At 34.9% G+C, this 23,070-nt stretch overlaps 1 protein-coding gene across 1 annotated transcript; it reads left to right on the top strand.

Annotated features, from left to right (window-relative positions):
• Positions 1 to 797: 797 nt before the first annotated feature.
• LOC111052264 (protein naked cuticle homolog 1) lies at positions 798 to 21,695 on the top strand. The gene is made up of 6 exons (XM_039420000.1): positions 798 to 825; positions 4,154 to 4,368; positions 11,795 to 11,905; positions 14,317 to 14,672; positions 15,416 to 15,562; positions 18,529 to 21,695. The coding sequence occupies exons 1-6, from the start codon at positions 798 to 800 to the stop codon at positions 18,905 to 18,907; spliced, it is 1,236 nt and encodes a 411-aa protein (XP_039275934.1). The 3' UTR covers positions 18,908 to 21,695.
• Positions 21,696 to 23,070: the final 1,375 nt, after the last annotated feature.

The raw sequence follows: 23,070 nt of genomic DNA, 5'->3' as shown, positions 1-23,070 counted from the left end.
TGCTCAGTGACCTTTACCTTTTGATCCTGCTGACTTTCTTCTTCTTTCCTTGAAGAGATGGTACTGATGTCCAGGATTACCTTACAGATGCTTGGCTTCTACAGGCGATTGAAATTTTCTAACCAAGTACTTGCCGTATCGGTTTAAATTTTACAGTACTGTGTTCATTTAATGAGAGAATTAAAAAAGATTTACATGAAGGTTAGATTTGTAGGAAGAAGGAAAAAGCATAGTTGGCTGCACTCTAGCACAATAAATAACACAATAACATTGAATAGCACAAACACATAATGAGCTAGTCTTAACTTTTTATTAAAATTTGCAAACTCCTATTAAAATTTAAATTGAAATTATCTTTATTCTTCTTCTTAGAAAGTACGAGCAATATACAATATACATATACAAAACTTGAAGAAGGCTCCTCACATGGACAAAGCCTGTGTGCGAGGAACGAACCCGTCTTGATTCAAATGTTATGGTATTCATTCAATTATTTTATTCATTCAGCACTGTATATACACCTATTGGAATCACAAATCTCTTCTCCAATTTATTACTTCCAAAAACTAATTCAATCATTATGTTCAAAGAACTACCGTACTGAATCGAAATTTCACGTAATTTTTTCTAATGTGTTTGAACAGTTCATTCGGTGGAGCACTTTGGAACAAATCATTTATTTTCAGAGCCTTCACTACATCAATAGCTGATGAAAAATGGATAGTGTGTGTTGATTCAAGCACTTTGTAACGAATCATAAAATTGCAGAACCTCCTTTACATCAATAGTATTCAAAAATGGGTGCTCCCTCCTACGCACAGACCTGTAGTCTTGTAGGGGTTTTCATTATATACCTTATTTGTAAATGTAACTCTTATTTTGTATGTAACATTCTGGAAAATGATTTTATATGATTCGAAAATGGATGATAGATGTCAATCAGAGAGTATAACTTAGAATGAAAGAACGTATCTTACATTATCTCTACTCTCTGACGTCAATATGTTGATATTGGCTAGTGTAGCAGGATCACAGACAAAACGACAATCATTCAATAACGATTGAATACAGTAGTCAATTGTGAATGTGGTGCGTGTGTGTGTAATGTTCAGGTCATTCATCGAAAAGCGATTTCTGGCAAAGTCTCAAAGCGCCCGCCACCCGCCTACCATAACCAGCAATTACAAACTTTCAATGCTCTCTCCTGTCTCTTACCGGACAAAAATAAATGAATTTAAAAATACTTATTCCTCGTTGAGTACGGCATTCTCCTGCTCGGGTGGCGAACTCATAGCTCATTTCAAGTAGCGCCTCTATATTTAGATACGTTTACGACTCCAAACTCCCGTCGAGAGTCGAGTCCTGACTGCAGTCGGCGTCTTAATAAATTCAAGCTCCAAGGTAAACATAACCGTTCATGAATTCTCCACCCCCTCTCACTGAAAAATAACACTGGCACCTTTCATCTAGGTTGTGATGATCAATTGAAGAAGAACACTCTTCCGTTTGTAAAGTTTCTCGGTATTCAATCGAAAAATCACAGAACGTGTGATTCAGAATTAAAAATCACAGATTCCAAAACTTCAAACAGAAACACATCTTGATTATTTATTTTATCTTCTTCATAATGACTCTCCATTTCCGTAATACCTGAAGGTGCGTACAGACGTATGCGCCACGAACATGCGCATTCCTCTTTTCAGAAAAGTAAGATATGAAAATGCACATTCCAATTTTTTTAAGCTAATTCTGTGCCTATTATATGTGTATTTGTACAGAAGAGTAAGGTACAGATATTATAAGCTGATGAAAAGTGAAATGCGTGTGTTAGTGGCGCATAAGTCTATATGCACCTTGACACTACTTGTGTTCTAAAAATCACCTGTTGCAATAATGCACTGTGAATGGAGTGGCATGGACTGAAAAGTCATCATTTGAATATTCGCTAATAAAATACGATGGGGCAACTAAACAGTAAAATACGATAGATACTGTACTGTATATGGGGTAAATAAACAGTTGAATACGATACATACTGGATAGTATAACTAAACAGTTTTGAACAGCCTTTCCAATTATGGTAAACACATCAATGTGTACTGTTTCAACCGTTATGGTGCATTTGGCATTTGGTGCATTTGTAGATTGGATGCTGCAAGTGACTTCCAAATAACAAGTCTTTTTGGCTTGATCCTTTCCTGCATTATACTGAACTCTTTAACGTATTACTCTCTACAACGGTTTTAGAACCTGCATTTTCTTACTAAAACGTTACTTTCTACAACGATTTTAGGAGGTGCGTTGTGTCTCTTCAACGTTACTCTCTACAACGATTTTAGAAGCTGCGTCGTGTCTCTTCAACGTTACTCTCTACAACGATTTTAGGAGGTGCGTTGTGTCTCTTCAACGTTACTCTCTACAACGATTTTAGAAGCTGCGTCGTGTCTCTTCAACGTTACTCTCTACAACGATTTTAGAAGTTGCGTCGTGTCTCTTCAACGTTACTCTTTACAACGATTTTAGAACCTGCATTTTCTCTCTATTAAGTTACTCTCTACAACGATTTAAGATCCAACTTTTTCTCTCTACAACGATTTTAGATTTTTTTTCCTGTATTGTATTAAGTGTATTATTTTGTATACAATATTGCATAATAGTATGTTATTATTCAATTGTATTTTTGTCTTGAAAATGGAAAATAAATTTGATTTGATTTGAGATCCAATATTTTCTCTCTACAACGATTTTAGATCCAACATTTCCTCTCTACAACGATTTTAGATCCAAACATTTTCTCTCTACAACGATTCTAGAATCTGCATTACTCTCTCCAACGATTTTATTTCTCCTACCTAAATTACCTTCCTTACCTTACCTAGACTTACCTGAATTCAAGGCTGAAAATGATTGTAACTAAATTTTTCCATTCATTACAACATCCAAGCTGCTATTCACCAACTTAGTGGTTGCTTTTGCCAAGAACTGTCTGCAGATGAAGGAGATGATTTCAAAGTACACTACAATATTGGAGCATTTGAACTGAGTGCCATATATGGATGTGTGGTGAGGTTTAGTTTTATTGGATAGGGCGACTAGTTTTTCCTTTGCACTTTGATGAATGTTCTCCTCATCTCCATCCTTTTTAATCTGTGCTACCGGCATAGTCGACTGTTCCAGCACATTATCCATCAGTTATTTACAACACCTGGCTTCTTTTTCTTCCTCCTCCTCTTCTTCTTCCTCTTCTACTTCTCCTCCTCCACCATAATCATCATCATCATCTTTTCTTCTTCTTCTTCTTCTTCTTCTTCTTCTTCTTCTTCTTCTTCTTCTTCTTTTTCTTCTTCGTCGTCGTCGTCGTTCGCCACCATATTATTCCACTTTTTCTCTTTTTCTTTTGCGCCAGAAGATGAAAGAGACCGGCGTGGCAGGATAAAACGTTTAACAGTTGAAAGCCAGCGTTGATATTACAGGTTTTGAAGGATAGCAAACATGGAAATGATAAGGATGTGGAATGGGAGAGCGGTGAATCAGTAGTAAATGAGAGAGAAAGAGAATCTTATTACTCAACTTCAACGGCTGTTAGACGGGTGGGGTGACATTCACTTGGTCAAGATTTCTGTTAATCAAGAACTAGCCCTAGTAGGCAACTTCAATACGTCTAGTTTTCAGTACGTCAAGTTCAGTGGATACACGGAAGTTCTTGTTGCTTTTTATAAAGTTTAGTGGATACAGTATCATAATATATCATGTTGTGCATGTGTTGTAGCCTACATTAGTTTGCATAGCTTTTATAATATATTTTCATCATATCTCAGCATATATTTTCATCCAAGTTTTTCATCATATTTTGTAAAATTAATAAATAAAATTAACACGGAGTGATCCGTGGTCTAGTGGATAGAGTGCTTGCGTAGCAGCACAGAGATCCCGGGTTCAATCCCTCTCATAACCAAAAGTTTTTTAACCAGATCACTCCCGTGTTATCGGATGGGCACGTTAATTGTCGGTCCCGGCTGAAGTATGACAGTCGTAGGGCCCATTGACGGCTTAAATGATATATTCAGGCGGTGGGTCCCCACCAACAAAAGCCATATGAATTTACTTTTAATAAATAAAATTAATTAATTTATATTGTTTGATTTGTTTCTAGCAGTGCTGCCAACGGACTGCAGTGATGGACGTCCCTCGGATACGGAGGAGCTGCTGCAGCAACAGCACGACCACCACCCCACCACCCCTATTCCACCTCCTGCGCCCCCTTCACCCACCCCCACTTTGCCACTCATCGATATCACCCCCACCCCTACCCACAACCCTACCACCAACACCAACACGCCAAACAACAAGCAACAGCTCAACTTCGAAGTAAGTTAAAAATAATTGAATAGATACATTTTATTTATATAAATTTTCCTCTTCTTAAAATCACTCCACCTATATGGGCTACTTTTGTTCAAATTAATAAAAACAATATAAAAACTTGTACTACCCTCTATATTAATATTATTTTATAATATTACCCTTTATTATTAATATTAGTTACCTTTTTTGTTTTAACTTTACTCAAATATTTTAACGACTAGTTTCGACCATAGATCGTTTTCAAGTCTTCTTCTTCCCTTTTGCTCTTTTCTTGATCTTCATTTTATTCGTTCTCATTGCCCAAGCACAAGTCTATAGACCTAGGCATCAAACTCAGCAACTGTGAAATGGAAGGACGATTGACTTCAAATCTTCAGTTTGAAGTAATTGAAGTCCACTCAGGTCTCAGATCATTTGCGTTAGTTGGCTCAAGTTGCCCAGTTGAAAGACCAGACGTCTTCCTCTCTATCTAAAGAAATCGGATAGATGTGAAGAGAGAGAAAAAAGAAGTGTCACAAACACATTACAATTAATGAAAACACTGGGATTTTGTCAAAAAATATCACCTATTTATTATAAAATAACAGCTTTTTCTAAAATAAGTTATTTTATAATAAATAAGTGGTATTTTTTAACAAAATCCCAGTGTTTTCATCATGGATAGATATAACAATATCTCATCAGCAGCAGTATCTGCAGTCTGCGCATTACTATTCAAGATAATTTTGAGGTTTAAGTGTAAGAGAAGGCCGACTGTGCCCTAACTTCGCCCTCCTAGGTCAAAATAAAGGCACTCATTCAATTCAAATAATGTACACTTATGTTGAACAAATAAAAATAAAATTATATATGATAATGTTAGACAATTTAAGATTTGTAAGAATCGAATACACAATACTCAATTGTGACAAATTCAAGTATTTTATTGAAAAATATAAATCAATGAAGTTATAGGAAGCGCTATTATTGTGAAAGATGCTGTCTCTTCAGAGAGCATAAGAGATACAAGGCCATCGGTATAATAATATACGAAGGTCATGCTTTAGACATGAGATGGGAATTTTATATTATTATATTGTGCATGCCTCTCACTAAGGTAGGATCACGTCGGTGAATGGCAACTCCAAACAGTGCTTCCTCAATATTCCCCCCCCCCTCCGCCACTGTTCCACGTCTCTTCAATTACTCGGCAATCTTCTTGTCACTCACTCTTTCTCTCACTTCACCATTCACCCTCTCTCTGACCCTCTACACTGTTCAGAATGAAGGCATTGTGTTTTGTGTTGTGCTCTCCAGACTTAAACCACAAAGAAGAGATAGCATAAATGCTACCATAAAAATGAACACATGAGCTTCAAAAGATAGATTTGTGCTATCTTTTCTCTATCGTCGAACCTTATAGGCGCGATGTGCTGTAGATTCTTATTCATTCTAAAACTCCAATACCTAAATCATAATCGTAGAAGGTGTAAAGGTACCGGTATCTTCCTCACATGATATACCAGAAGTTGATTTGATGTCTCTTCTTCTTTGCTACACCATCAAACTCTCTCTTGACTGAAATCAAAGAGAATTTCAAATTGTTCTATGTTCACACCAATAGACAATCTTGCTACAGTATATATTTCCCTCGGAGGCATATTTCAACCCTTACATAGCTTCTGTCGATAATTATCATTACTCTCAGTCCGACCAAGTGAGTACGATTAGTCCCATTAGAGCTCAGGGGAATAATATTTTCACTGTATCGGACATGTATGTACACTTATACTGACATGTACACTGATACTGACATGTGGGAATCCGCCTCAATTAGCTACTTCCACCTTATTTACCGGTACTTTGGAATATAAAATATGGAATGAAAATATTTGATTTTCAATATTTATTCATACAATTAGTACATCATCAAAATGATAGGGAGAGAAAAAATAAGGTAACCTTGTGCTATTCCTCTCCCAAATTTATTTAAGGTTACACATATTTTTCAATTTATGTACAGTACTATCATTCCCAAATCGTTTACAGAAATTCAGTTTAAAATACTAGTAGCACAGTGGTAAATCTTCAATCCTTAAGAAGGTTGAGACAGCGAGCACAGGACAGAGATGAATGAAAAAGGCTTGTGGAGGAGGCCAAGGCTCTCCAAGGGCCGTAGAGTCAATGAGTTGTAGTAGTATTTACTTTTACTAGTTAGTATCATGTAACCCCTGTTTATTTAGTCTATGATAGTTGTCATACTTGTTCAATAGTAAGTAGGCGTTGTTGCCGCGTTGCGCTCAGGTAAGGCGGGTATTTTCGGATAAGAAAGGGCTCGTAAACATATCGAGTAAGCAGTGGGAATAAAATAACGGCCTCGCCGCTCTCAAGGCCATGTTTTACCGTTTGCTGGCACAACAACACTTCTCGCAGCATGTTTCCAGTCTATTTTTGAAACCAACTTTAAGTTCACCTGGATTCTTCAATGCATAAATCGATGTGCATCGAGCTCACTCGTTCCAAATTCGTTCTCTCAATGAAACAAGCATTAATCTTTCATTTCAAATTATTATCAGTCATGTAAATGGTCATAACCTAGCTACATTTGGATTGGTGTATAAACTAGAATTGAGACTGTTTTGGGCTTTAGCATGTGGTACTTTTCTAGAAGTTTTTAAATTCTGAATGATTGAATTTGAAATTTGGATTAAAGAGACTTGAGGATTTGTATGTTCAGTCTAGGGTTACCAGATCAGAAAATCATTTTTACTGACAAATTCCCTGACTTCAATAAATTTCCGGTCAATGTTGGATGATGAAAAAACTTTTTGATGACATTTCAGCATTAATTTCTTTTTCAAGGAAGCAAAACGGTGACTTTTTGAAATGGTACCTGTTAATCAATGGGAAATTATTTTTAAATCTTCAAAATCTCCAACTTGTGAGAGACTGGTGGAACTGAACAAAATGTACAGTTTTGTATTTGCAATTCAAGCGCGTTTGTTGGGCGAGTGTTCTCATTAATGAATTCACAGTGGACAAATGAGAGAAATAGACTCGCTGTAGCTTCTGTTAGGGCTCTACTGTAGATACAGTTTAATTTGATGGAGACATCATGTGCAGAGTTCCATAGAATAGACGAGAAGTTGTTGAAAGAGATATCCAGCAATAAAAAGCATGTGTCTGGTGGTCTGTCTGACTTAGGTCAGATTGAATGAAATATAATTTTTTATATTGTAAAAAATTGATTATTAATATTTTTTCTGATAACAATCTCCTTAATAAATATTGTTTCTTATATTTTCCTCTTTCAATTCTTTAAAATTCCTTACAGTTTCAAAGTTTTCCTGATTCCCAGACTCAGAGCTAAAATTCCGGACATATCCGGAAAATTCCTGTCATCTGGCAGCCCTAGTCCAGTCAGATTCATATTCAGTTGTCCTAGAGATTATGTGAGGTCCACGTTATAATGACAATGGAGAAAGATAGGAGAACAGCCTTGCCGTGCCACTGCCTTCTATAGAGGATATCTGATACCGGTATATCTCATGTGATATATACTGTTCATTCTTGTTTAAAATAATCAATTATATTTTGTTCGTCGAAAAAATATATTTCCAATGATTACATGTTAAATTTTCATAATAATTGAGATTAAATATCTTCTTAATTAATCATATTTCTACATTGTTAAAAAACGATCAGGCAACGTTGCGGAGTTAGAAGAGTCTAGCGCTATCTGCTTTGTCGAATGATAGAAATTAACTTACCACTACATGAAATAAGGCTATTGTAATTGATCAAAACCAAAAACAAACAGAACATTTTACAGAAATTTGGAAAAAAGCCTGCAAAGGCATAAGCTCATCAATGTTAATCAAATACTGCCATTAAAACAAGGACCCCACTATAGCTGCTGATGACGTGTTTGGTAAGGGCTGATGGTGATAGGGTAGGGTGTATAGGGAGGGGGAATAGGGCAACCCAAGCCTTTCGAAATCCAATTAACGATCACAAACTGCAATGAATCGCTTTAAAATTTTAATTTGCGTCTTTGGAGCCGTTGAATGCCTTGGTGAGTGGTTGGGTGAAGGTGGGGGGGGGGTCTCGGCTATTATTAGTCGGTAATAGCTCGGAAGTTGGAACTTGGAACAAACTCAAGTTGGTCATTCATAATGTATCGGACCAGGAGCGGTTGGCTGCCTTGCTGGCTTCTCCATTCTTGCGTCGCTTTCCCTTCTCACTTCAAAACGGCTGTACTCTTTCAATCTGTGTTTCTGGTCCACGTCTGTGGAATTTATATTGTGGACAGAAACTCATTTTAATTATGCAACAATTGGAAAATGTATGCAGTTTCCAAATTGATGGAACTAGTCCCAGATTATTCCAAACAGTGTGGATTAAACATGTTTTAAATAATAATTGACCGAGCGAAGTGAGGTCTAAGATTCAAGTCGACGGTTTGCCATTTCTCTTAATGTTTAAATATTTATTTGTTTTTATGTTGCGCATTCACGACGAAACGCGGTAATAGATTTTCATGAAATTTGACAGGTATGTTCCTTTTTAAATTGCGCGTCGACGTATATACAAGGTTTTTGGAAGTTTTGCATTTCAAGGATAATATAAAAGGAAAAAGGAGCCTCCTTCATACGCCAATATTACCGTAAAAATCAGACTATAGAATTATTCATCATAAATCAGCTGTCTAGTGGACTATAATACTACCCGTTCAAAAACATCGAACATCTTGAAAATTGTATCTTTCCATCAACGTTGTAGACAGTTGCAGCCAGACCTGATAACAGCGCGCACACTCACATTCCGGGACGACACGTCACGGTCGATATAGGACAGAAAGCTCTATGTTTATTTAGGATTTTTTCTAGACATTTTTAATTGATAAATTATTTATTAATTTTTGAGAAAACATAACAACAAGTCAATCTAACTCACTGAGCGCGAGGTCTACTGTTCACAGAACTACTAGTGATCAGATATAGATAACTGAATCATTTTTCAAATAATGAAGTGGTAAGGCAACCAAATGTGATCTTGGCATGATAATGGCATGACAAATTTTTAATCATTCATTTATATTATTCATTTTCCCCCTCCTCATTTGATCGCCTAAAACATCACTTTGACAATCTATTATGCTTTGAGATATTGTATATATCCTATATTTATTATGATGTATGTAATTCGAAAATATGTTGATAGTTTTCCTGCGCTCAGGCTTATGCCTTTGCAGGCTTTTTTACAAATTTCTGTGAAATGTTCTGTTTCTTTTTAGTTTTGTTCAATTACAATAGCCTTATTTCATGTAGTGGTAAGTTGATTTCCAAAAAGTGTTTGTCGAATTTCTTTGTTTGTTATGGTGGAAATAACATTCATTTTTTCATTCATTCAAAATGGATTCCTTGGAAATGTCTTCCGAAGTTCGTTTATTCATGTAGATTACACTACACTAGATTACACTCGTACACCAAGCTTATTATACACCAACCCAGTAATACACTATTTTAATTCAGCTTATAATGCACTATTATACATAGCCCCTAGTTCATACCAAATGACAATATACTCATACTGACTATTCAATGAATTTCACTAATTATTATGATTTGAAGAATTATTAATCGATATGTAGATGATATGGGTTTGCTACTCCAACAACAAATCTACAGCAAACCAAAAAATCTGGTGTGGTACACTCACACAACTTTCCTTGCTCATATTCGAAACTACGATCAGACTTTTGTATATGTGTATATATAATTGTTTTCAGAGTACTTTTTCCTTTGTGTAAATTGTGAAATTCAATGATTTTTTTAGTCGTCATTTTTTTAAAGTCGTCAAAACAGCTGTTCTACAGATGAAATATCTCGACTATGTGTTCTTTTTATGAACTGCTCTACCTACCTACCTCATGCTCGAGAAGGAGGTTACAAAGTCCATTTCTCAAGGATGGGGTGGACCCCCCATTAGTTTCCCAGAAAGGAGACTCATGCCAGTTAATAGAGCTGATAAATAACTATACAGAGTATGAATTTGAAAAAAATCGGTCAAGTTATTTTGAAAAAATCGTGAAAAACATGGTTTTTTAGTAATTATCCGCCATTTTTCTCAAGAATATTACGGAGCTCCTGCAATTTTCCAAGGAAAAAACTCATGTCATTTGATAGGACTTATGAATAGCTACCCATGGCTTGAATTTGAAGAAAATCGTTAGAGCCGTTTTCAAGAAAACCGTGAAAAACCTGGTTTTTGGTCATTATCCGCCATTTTTCTCAAGAATATAACGGAGCTCATGGAATTTTCCCAGAAATGAGACTCATGCCAGTTGATAGTGCTTATGAATATCTATCCATGGTATGAATTTGAAGTAAATCGTTAGAGCAGTTTTCGAGAAAACGGTGAAAAACATGGATTTTTAGTCATTATCCGCCATTTTTCTCAAGAATATTACGGAGCTCCTGAAATTTTCCCAGAAATGAGACTTATGCTAGTTGATAGGGCTTATAAATAGCTATCCATGATATAAATTTGAAGAAAATCGTTAGAGCCATTTTCGAGAAAAACGTGAAAAACATGGTTTTTTAGTAATTATCCGCCATTTTTTCCGCCATCTTGAATTGAATTTTATTGAATTTCTTATTGTCGGGTCCTCATGGTATAGGGACCTTAAGTTTCAAATTTCAAGTCGATCGGTTAATTAGGAATGGAGTTATCGTGTTCACAGACATACACACACACACACATACACACATACACACACACAGACCAATACCCAAAAATCATGTTTTTGGACTCAGGGGACCTTGAAACGTATAGAAAACTTGAAATTGGGGTACCTTAATTTTTTTTGGAAAGCAATACTTTCCTTACCTATGGTAGTAGGGCAAGGAAAGTAAAAACTGCTGTAGGACTTGTGAGCTTGTCTTCTATCTATATAAAATAGGCATATGTAATCGTGGTAATGATCCAATTCGTATTCATTGGCATAGGACCCCAACCAATCCTAGTGGCATAAGTGAACCCTATGCACCCTATGTCACTTGAATAAAAATTGAAATTTGATTATAGTTTTCTCTGTAAATTTCAAGATAAGATAAGATCATATACTTATTTTATTCTACAAAGCATAGGCTATTATCACAGAAGACAGAAAATTCTCAATAAATAAATGAAATACATAGTTGAATATTTTCCAAAATACATACCGGTATGTGAAGAGAAACTTTCATTGACAAAATATCAAAACTGATTGTTATTCTATTATCAAAAACCTTCTTCTATTTCGAATCCTTCTCTCGTGAAACCAAACTGATAGGTTGTTGAAGTCAATGAATCATGAATAAAATACAATTTCTTATACTGTATTATTATATTTTATGAATCTGAAAACATTTTGTAAAACCATAGTCTTATGAAAAATTTGTTGCAGGGCTTTGAATGTGATGTCAGTGTGGAAAATGGTGGAGATGGAGCCAAAGATCGTCAAGAATTCTCGTTTACACTATATGACTTCGACGGACATGGCAAGATTACCAAAGATGTGAGTAACTTTTTTATATAATTCATACAAGAGAACAAGAGGTTTATGATCAAGTGTGGTTGATCTTAAGAAAGGTCAAGAACTTTTGAAAGAGTGCACAAGTTTGTACGTAATACAGTCTATTGAAAGAGAAATTGTTCCTAGTCAACTAAGTACAGAAAATCACTAGTTTTGAAGTGGAGTAGAAAGGTACAAACTCTAGTACCTAATATTGTAGCGTGAATGTTGATGTTGTGGAACTTTTCCATAATTGAATAGACTTGAAACGTTGTCAAAAATCCACTTTAATAAAAATTAATATTTTACAGGAGCATGCTTTCATGTGTGCTCACAGTACACACTGTAACTTACAGCTGATGATGTGTGAGCACACACGAAAGCATGCTCCTGTAAAATATTAATTTTTATTAAAGTGGATTTTTGACAACGTTTTAAGTCTATTCAATTCTAGTAATATTTATATTCAATTCAACTGTCCATTGCATCAATGATTGACTTCTGAAATGTTTCAAAATATCTCCCAACCGTAGTACAATAGAAGCTCATGAAGTTTGGAACAGTACAACGAATCTCTCTCAAAGAGTCTAACAATATCCAAGCTAATCAGAATGCGCTCCCGCCCCAAAATACTTATTCTATTGTGCACTTGAGCACTGGAAGGTGATGTCTTTGAATAAAGACAGACAAATAACTCGGAAAGACTCCTCGATCAAATGAGATGCATGCTGAACAAAGGGAGTAAAGAACACTGGAGATTATTAAAAGTCCATTGTCTGATATCATTCATTGTTATGGACTGCTTTCACTGGTCTCATTCTTTTAGTTCCGATTCTACATCTCATTTTAAGCCATTCTTTCTGATTCTTTTCGTTCCAATTCTACATCTCATTGTTGCGGCCCAGATTCCAGTACAATGCTTTGACAAGACGGCAAGAGCACTACTGAATCTCTCTTTCCAAACTCAACCTCTTGATCAGAAACTCTTCATAATTTTTTACTAGAATACAATTAGATTCCATGAATGAATTTCATTACTTTTGCATGTTTGCTTCGTAAGCTTACCTTCAAAGAGAGACCCTTTCTACAAAGTCTATTCCAGTGTCCTGTATACAAAATATGACTATTGACTTGGAAGGATCAAAGCAAAATTAAATAATGCTTTTTCTTTTCGATCTTTACAAGTAAATAGTAATCATTTTATTCAGTAGACTGAAATGGTCTTTTGTAGAAGGGGTTTTTATTCGAAGGTAAGCTTTCAGAGTTTAAAAAATGGGAAAATAAAAATGAAATTCATTTTAAAAGAAAGAATGCTTTCAGTGTTTTCAATTTTTGTTCCTGTACTTTACAAAGCAGATTGAACTTTCCATATTTCTATTGTAGCGTGCAGAAAAAGGAGAGCATCCTACCTTTAAAATTTTGTTAAATGAATAATTTCTATTGTTTTTACAATTGTTCGGACAATTCTTTCAGTACGCTCGTTTGCCTTGTTTTCTTATAACTCAATCTTATCATAAAATTATATGGAAGAATGAGATTCATCTTAGGAAAAGCAGTAGGCTACACTTCCATCATTGTTCCAACCCTATTTTTCGTTTCAATTTAAAAATGGAAGTCATTATTTATTTATTTATCATTTATAATCAACTTAAGGACAAAGAAACAGACTACTGTCCACAACCTATGAATCCACAATCTTCTCTTCAATAATTGAAGTTTCTGTGTATTTAATTTCGGTCTTGATGAGATTTTGATGAAGTGAGTGTCACCCCAATTGTTAATTTCTTCAGTTCTCGAAAATAATGGTCAAAAAAGGTTCTGTACTTGATGAGTTGATTAATTATTGAACATTGGAACTGAGAACTCAACAAACAGAGATATCCTCCATATCATAACTATCCCCATATAGAAAATATAGCATTAGAAGATATCCCATGGTGAAGGGCGTTTATGTTCCAAATTTCACTGTCAACTCAAGCCGATAGTCCTAATAGTTCCTTTTTTTGAAGCTATGTGACGCTGGTAGTATCTCTCATACTTTGCCGTTCTCACTCTGGCCAAAATAGATAGTAGTCGACAGTAATCGGCTTGAAATTTGGAACACAAACCACCTATAACATTCGATATCTTCGTAAGCTATCTTTTCTCTATGGTATGCCTCACCATAATCAATCAATCAATCATTTATTTTTTCCAAAACATACATGAAAAAGTCAAAACTAAAACTAACTTAAAGCTAAAGAGAAAAAGTGTTTTAAATTAATTTTAATATTATTGACTAATAACAAACTTTTTGTAAAACCTGAAGATGGTGTAAACCGAAACTATTTGTTCAACTATTTTAAAGTTTTTCATAGAATAAAGGGTGCTATAAGATGTATATTGTTTTACAAACTTTGTGTGTTTGTTTGTAGGACATTGCCGGTTTAGTGACGACAATCTATGAGACTCTGGGCTCTTCGATCAAAGTACCGCACTACGGCAGCAAAACCATCAAAGTAAAGCTGACCGTGTCGCCCGACCAGAAGGGGGGTGGTGGAGGCGGAGGCGGGGGCGGTTGCCTAAAGGGGGGACCACCGCCTCCGCCCCGCTACAAGCGCGACCTGAATGTGACGATCCGCGAGAGGCGGCGCCCGGCGGCCCACCGGAGGCGGCGGCACAGTGTGAGCAGTTCCGCCCCCAGCGAGGACCGTGAGGCGGACGTCTCTGCCGCTTCCGACGACGATGACCAGCCGCCCCCACTCAACTCGCGGCTCAACTTCATCAACAGGTCAGTCGAATCATAGTGAAAAGATAGCGTAATAATTGCACCAATATTCGTCTATGGTCAAATCAACAGTAGTCTATTTTTCACAATAGACTAGCAGGTAACCCGTGCTTTGCACTGGGGAAAAGTTTGTGTTGTAGAATACGAATTGTATACATGACAAACTGGAATTTGACGTAATGAAATCTTGAAGAAATTAAGGCTTAAAACCAGCCTCGGTAAATTAAATTCTCCTCAATTCACTTTGGGTATTATGGTACATTCCAGGAGATTATAGTGTTCTTCCAAGGTTTACGAAGAGATTGACACTTTCTGGGACTCGATACATTAAGATTTTGAAATTAGAATATTAAATAAATTGAATAGCCCAACCTAATTGAATTTAGTAGATAAAATACAATGTTTCTTCAACAGAAGAAATATATTGAAAAATAGAGAAGTTATTATTGAAAATGAAGTTATTGAAAATAGAAGCTATTGTAAAACTAGCTTGTGGAATATAGTACAAATCTTTCACAAAAAAATCGAAAATGTAGGCTACTTGGTTTAAGAAGAAGTCAATTTTATTAATTAAATTTAATGAACTTTAATTTTTAGCTAAGAAGCTAAAATTAAAAAAAAAACGGTAAGTCCCTCTAGATATTGAAATTTTAATCAAATATTGGGTGTATTCAATTATATAAATATTAATCAAATGAAGGTGAATTGAATTTTCATTTAAAATATATATATTTTTTTGTTTTCAGCCGCTTGGGACACCCAGGCAATTCGCCGTCATCGGGAACCTGCTGTGGTCGGAATAAGAAGCGATCAAGCTCTTTGCAGAGGCAGCAACTACTACAAATAATTCAAGCCAATATGGAGAAGAACAATCTCAATTTCCAGACATCTAGGTGAGTCAAACAACTTACTATCATCAAATAAAATATCTAAGTACCCTTTATCGAAAACACTTTATTCACAACATGTTTCAATAAATGTTGAAATTAGATTTTTCATTCCTTGATTAATAAGAGTACCAGGTAGCCCACGCCTAGAAGTTAACTTATCTGAGAATACATGAACAATTCTATATATAAATAATGATTGATAATGCATACAAAATTCATAGTCCTAACTCCTTAATTGATGCATATATTGAACATTTGATCTTCAAGGATTGTAATTGGAGAGCAATTGTTGTTGATCTCTTGAAACTAGGATGTGTCCTTGGAGTAGAGAAAATGTAGAGTAAAGTGATACAACCGCTACCTACCATAGAATAAACAACCTATAACAATCTAATAAAATATATATAATCGACACAATAAAAAATACTATATAGATTGTTTATTCTATGGCGCTACCCTCTACTAAATGTAAATTCCTATCATTAAAAAAAATTCAAGAAAAGCAATGTAAGCCATTATATATAGATGAAGGTTTAGTACACATCATGCGTATCAAATCAACATTGATGGTTCACAAAAGAACTGCTAGATGTTGTTTTTGTATCAATGGAAGTGTCCATGCATGAGCTACTTCTATGTATGATGACACGTATAAATAAATCATGGTTAATAAAGTACCTTACAGTAGTTTCAAGTCTTCGGCAGAAAATTTAGTATGCATTTGAGATTTCAACAGCAAAGATATCAATATCAGTATGAAATATATTCAATTATCAGCTACCGAAAATGTGTATTCAAAACTGAGAAATGAAAGTGCTCTCTTTATTTCATTGCTCTTCATGGACGTTAACGAATCATGATATAGTAGGAATAGATGGTAAGTTCATCTTTATTTGATAAAATAAAGTACCTAATGTTTAATAGACTCTTTAATACATACGAAATTTACATTGATTCTTGCAACTGACTGCAACTGTTTTGTGAGTTTAAGACTATTGTTTATATTCAATTAATCAATGAATATGATTCATGTGAGATAACTCTCGATCCAAGTTCTCATATAGGATGGAACGAGCGCTCAAGCAGGAAAACTTCATGTGAAGCGTTTTCCGATTCATTTGCCACATGTTGAATAGAAATATATTAGGCTAGCTTCACACGCTTTCGGTTTCATTCGATTCGGTTCGTTTTCGGTTCGGTTCGGTTCGTTACCGAAAACGAATGAGGCTTTCATACATGTCAGGTTTTAATTCGTACGGTTCTAATTAGGTATTTTCTTCTCAAACACAGCTGTGTTTGGATTTTCACAGTTCATGCTGGTATATTAAAAAATAACAGCTGGTGTTAAATTGTAAGATGTTATCTCTTGAACAACAAAATTTCAAAGTTAATTAAAAATTGTGAATTATTTTAATAGTTTCTTTTTGATTATGTTAATTTTGGATGTTCAGAGAAATTATTTTTTTAAAATGAAAATTTGTTCCTTGTTTTGACACATGGTATATAAACTTCATCTCTTCTCTCCATTGATAAAATCATGTAATATTCGAAGAAAAAAAAAAAATTCTCCCTAAGTTTTAATTTATAATTATCTTTCATATTTTTTCAGCAAACTATTCATTGAGAAAGAAATGTTTCTGTGAACTAACAGAAATGAATTGACTATATGATTTTGACTTGGAAATTTTTGAAACAGATAATCACGATATCAGGTTAAAATAAAAACATAAAAGGCAAGCGTGTGTAAAAGACTTTGTTTTTTCCTGTTTCCCTAGCAACGAATTCGAATATAATGAAACCTATTCGTGTCGAGGGGGCGTTCGGTGCTATGCGGTTGCTATACGGTACCGAATTCAAACCGAATCATCGTTTCACACTTATCAGAATTTGCCGAAAACGAAACGAACCGAACCGAACCAAAAGTGTGTGAAAGTAACCTCTCGCTAGCAACGAATTGAAACCTGATGGAATTTATAAGAGTCAAGTGGGCGTTCGGTTTTATGCGGTTTCTATTCGGTACCGAATTCAAACCGAATTACCGTTTCACACTTATCGGAATTTGCCGAAAACGAAACGAACCGAATGAATGTGAAACTAGCCTTACTCGTAAATATTGTAACTATTGAAAATTTGATAACTGTTCTTCCATTTCATTCGATATAGCTTCCTGCATGACAGCAGACAATTCAACCTGCAATAGGTATTAACATTATTTAGATCATTCATTTAACATCTAGATCTCAGTGAGGTATAATGATAGTGTTTGATTAGCAATGATATTGCTATCCTTTCGTTTCATTCAACAAAGCGAATAGCTCTATCTCTTCCTCTCTTTGGTCTGTTGCCATATCGTCTTCTAACAATTAATTAACAACATATTTCATCTTAATTATGAAAATTCATTTTGAAATCATTGGAAAAATAATCTCTTGCTTAATTAAACATAATTGATTATTTTTAACGAGAATAAACCGTTAATTTTACATCAATAAACCTGTATCTGCTACCGTCTATAGAAAACCTTGACAAGACTGAGGATCGGCAACGTTGTTCTCCTATCTTTCTCCACTGCCATTATAACGTGCACCTCACTGTGGTATTGTGAACATTCCATTGTTTTCTGTAGAAAAATGAACATTAATTAACAATGGATATGAGTCATTCGCACACAAATGAAAGCTGTATGTTATTGTTGGCTCTTCTTTCAATGAATCGACTATAGTGATTCTATTTGTAATAAATTAATATGATGTGTGTGATTGCAGAAACATTGTAATCTGGGCACAGTCAGAGTGTAATCTGGAGTCAGAGACAGATAGTAATTTGATGTTAAATTAAATTTCCATGTACCATCAATAGTATCTTGCATTTTTGCTAGCATCTTCATTTGTCTGAGGCCGCTCCAGGCCAACCAGACGTAATATCTAATTCGTTAATTATTATAATAAATGTTATGTGTTTGATTGCAGAAAACATTGTAATCTGGACACGGAGCACCAGCAGCCGAAAGTGATGAACAACGAGGGCAGTCGACTGAACCAGCAGCGCGAGCGAGAGCGCGAACACAAGCGAGGCTCCTCCCAAGCGCCTCCACAGCCTCCTCGATCGTCGCCGCACCACCTCAAGCACCGGCACCGCGAGCAGGAGCAAGCCAGAGCCATGGCGCAAGTGGTGCGGTGGCTCGAACAGGAGTTCACACCGGCCTCTGCCTCGGCCTCGCCTCGAGGCACCTCGCACCACACACACCATTCGGCCTCGCAGCACAAGCTCAGGCACGAACATCACCACATACACGAGTACATACACCATCACTACCACCATTACCAGGACACGTCTGTTGTAGTTTAGCTAGCCAACTAATTCTTTATTATTTTCAATTGTTATCCGTATTTCACTGGTTCTATGTATTTTACTGGTTCTCTCTTCTACCTATCAAGCTGGAGTCTAGATCAGTGAACGTGGCACGCACAGTGAACATATAATTACCATTATAATGTGTATAAAATAAGTTGGGACTTGGCCCTCCATTCGAAGAAATTACAGCGTTGCCAAATCGTGTAAGATTGCAATTTTCTCATGTTACCACAGAATTGGATGTAAAATATCATCTATTCCTACTATATCATGATTCGTTAACGTCCATGAAGAGCAATGAAATAGAGAGAGCACTTTCATTTTTCAGTTTTAAATACATTATACATTCATCCTAGTAGTGCTGAAAAAGGTTCAGGGTTGAAGAATCAAAAGGAGATTTGTTTTTTTTATGAAATTGTAAACATGTTGATAATACCCATGTTTTTCTTTTGAATATTACTCCCCTCAGAAGTATAGGATGTCGTAATGAGTGAGAATTTTTTATCAAAATAACAGGGAGAATTTTTCCTTTCTAATGGTGTCTGGATCATTTTTATCCGACCTTTAATTATTCTGTAATTGATGATTATGTTCGTCAATGTCAAGACATTTCGATCAGAAAACATGAAATTTTTTACTTGCTGTAAACGTTTTTGTTTTAAAAGATATATGGGTGGTAAAAGCTTTTCAGAAATATTGAAATTATTTTTCCAATTGTCAAAAATAGTCGGAAAAAACGTATTTTATACAAACTATAGTTCTAATTGCCCGGTCGAGCGAGTATGAATGGTCCCATTAGAAGTTATGGGAATAATATTCTTACTGAACTGAGCACGTTCACTGGTATAGGGAATCCAGCTTCACTCGTTAAAAACATTTTTCCTATGACTCATTATTCGAGTCAAATTATTAATTTCATGATACCAAAGTAAGTCATTGTTTGAATTTACGAATGGTAGGCTTCAGTTCATTCAATCCAGTTACAGTATCCAATTGGCCAAGAGAAAATAATTTATTCAATAACTTGAAATAGCCTTTGGTAGCCTAATTAATTAATTCTTTGTTGAGCAACTATTAAAATTGTAAGTTTACTTTTCTATTCAGAAATTCAAGTTAGAAAATTATAAATAGGTCAATATTTGTTTGCTTCATTCAATTAAATGAATAAATATTTCAAGAATTTCATCCAATGGTTGCACCAAAATAAATATTGGCTTCTAGTACATTATCAAATTTTCAATTTAGAGCCAGTAGAGTATTTTTACCTTTTCTCATAGATCTTACTTCTCATTTTTAGAAAGACTGAACATATTTTATCACACAAATAAACGTACGAACGTTTTTCTCGGAAAACGTGAATAGTGGTAGATTTATAAATATTCATAATAAATTGAAAAAAAATGAAAAAAAAATCTACGAATTTTTCAGTATTAATTCTATTCTGGAATTTATTATGGATAAAATGTAAAACGTGTATTGAACTCCTAAAAGTTTGTATTTCAAAGGAGCAGTATTATTATAACGAATATTGATTGTAGAATACTTGTGAACTTTTGAAAATTATGTTCATTCAGTTCCAATTTAAAATTGCTTTGATTAAAAACTAAACTTTACAATTTTTCAAAATCACTCACATTTCTATTACTATTTATTATATGAATTAGCATTTCAATGGTCACAGTTTAAATGATGCGCTAAGCTCTACTTCCAAACATAATTTCCTTCATAATGTAACTGGTTATGTTTGTTGAATGCATAATAATATTGTAATGTAGTTTAAAATGTATTAGATAAATAATATATGAATTTACTATTGAAACAAAATCAGCCTAGCTGTTATGTACGTATCTCACTGATAACTCTATATTAATAAGTGTATTTAAGTACCAAAATCGACTATTAGAAACAATATTGTATTCGAGATACATTTTATTTTAGTTACAAGTATTAAATTTATTTTTGTAAGCTTTACTGTAGCATTTAATTTTCAAAAAATTCAATTTATACCGTGATAAATTGTGTATTCTGAATCATCTACCTCAACTTCTTGTTCCTTGTTTTGACAAAATATAGGGTTGATTCTTTATGAAAGAATGTGATAATCCTATTTATTTAGATGTAATCCAATTTCTTACATCCACTTCATAAAAGCAATTGAAATTGAATGGGGCTTCAAAGGAAAAATTGAAATGTATTGAAACTTTTCAGAACTCATCTTTTAGATCTTTTGAAGTTCCATACGAGAAATGCCTTCTCATTCTATTATAATAATCATGCCAGCTCAATCTTGACACCAGACTCTCGATTGAAGTCTATAACATTCTGAAAGAGGATAGTAATCTCAATTGAAATACACAATATTTGAATTTGAATTAGTACCAGTATTAATTTACACCTGAAGACCTATAAGAAATTGACAGTTATGTTTGAGTTGAGCGTTTGAAACAATTTCATTGGAACAAACAAATTTACTATAGAAATGGATGAAGAAATGTGATTACTTCTAAAAAAGAACACCTAAAAGCCTGCATGCAATGGATATTCTGTAAGGACTAGTTAATCTCAATCCAAATATTAATATTTAATCACGGATCTACTTGTACTGTACATAAACCTAAGATATAGACAGCCATTGTGTACTTTATTATTTATTGTGTAGAAATGTAAAAAGGACAAATATTTTTTTTATGTACGAATTTACGTGAATTTATATACTGAATGAATTTATATATCTGAGCGGTACAATTAACATAGAAATAAATGAATTCATTTTATAAAGAAATCAATCTTTTTAATCATGAAATCCTTCATCTCTTTGTATGGTGTTTTGGATGATATGCAACAGTCAGCGCTAAAGCGTGCTGCACACAGGGACATTAGCAGCTGCTAAGGGAACGCGGAATTAGAAATGTCCGGGAATCAAATGCATTTCCAATTCCGTGTTCCCGCGACAGTTAGTAGGTGCTTGGTTGACGCTACTCTTGTCACTGTGTGGAAGTGGCGGCGCTTCCATAAGAGCCAAGTGGACGGGCCCACCCTAATGAAACAGTAAAGTACACTTTAAAATGCTTTAGGTTATGTGGTTGATAGTTATTATTCAATAAAATACAATATGAATTAATTTTGAACTGTCAACTGCTGAAAACTCTCGTTAGAATACCATGCAAATACCATAGAAAACGTACGAGTTCAACGATGGCCACGAATCATTACGTAGCACATTGAAGGAGTCTATAGTTGACATTTAGCGGCCATCACCATGTTTAGCCATCTATGCCATTATGTTTTATTTTTGACATGACAGTGTTGTCAAAAACTTTTGTGTGAATTGTATATTGACGTGATGACCTACCCAGCTCATCTGGCTGGTTAATGGTCATACAAATGAAGATTGAAGGGCCCCAGAATTCAGGCCCTTCTAGCTCTCATAAGAATGTATTGGCAAGGCAACGCAAGCCGGCGGCGCTGGACTGGCTGGGAGCAATGCATCGGTATACGGAGCAAGTGGGCCCATTGCACGTTGATTCACACTATTCTCGCTTGGACTGCTGAGCGCTAGTATTTATAGCTTTGTTAACATCAAGGTCTGTAAATACGGGTTTTACATTCATTCCATGATGTGAATTGCATCTGAATCGGCAAACAGGTTGTTTTATCAGTTTATAAAGTAATAGGTTCATACTTTTAGCTACTTTTATGCTAATATTTGCATGGATTAATTAGTTTAGCAATAATCCAACTGTAGTATTTGTTGATTGTGAATTTAAAGGCGTGATTTTATTGTGAAGAGCTGTATTAGTCTGTGGTGATCTTGATGTAAATGAGGTTAGGTCTACTTCGGCAAGTCTTTTGGTGAGTTACATAATATTATGTTGTTTTAATTTAGTTTATAGAATCATGACATAGTCTACCTGCGTAGCAACTAGTTAAGTTGAATATGCTTTATAAAGCACCCCCACCAGTGTCTCACTCAACTGTTCAGGTCAAGCGTCGCCACTGCTGTGTTCAGACTGCTTATAAATAATTGGCCATTTTAGGACCAAAACTTACGTTGAACTAATTAATATATTGAAAAACGATTATCATAATGAATTTATGGATAAAGTTTGTGTTTTTCTAGTGGCAACGTTTTTGCCTTGCGTCAATCATTGATTTCA

This window comes from Nilaparvata lugens, chromosome 2 (assembly GCF_014356525.2).
Source record: "Nilaparvata lugens isolate BPH chromosome 2, ASM1435652v1, whole genome shotgun sequence".
Taxonomy (NCBI): Eukaryota; Metazoa; Arthropoda; class Insecta; order Hemiptera; family Delphacidae; genus Nilaparvata; species Nilaparvata lugens.
This window is presented reverse-complemented; position numbering and strand designations above follow the sequence as displayed.

Bases quoted from the DNA above. Each gene is read 5' to 3' on its own strand.
- LOC111052264 (XM_039420000.1), top strand. From the start codon at position 798: ATGGGTGCTCCCTCCTACGCACAGACCT. The intron at 11,906-14,316 runs GTGAGTAACTTT...GTTTGTTTGTAG, and splicing joins ATGGCAAGATTACCAAAGAT to GACATTGCCGGTTTAGTGAC. The intron at 15,563-18,528 runs GTGAGTCAAACA...GTTTGATTGCAG, and splicing joins CTCAATTTCCAGACATCTAG to AAAACATTGTAATCTGGACA.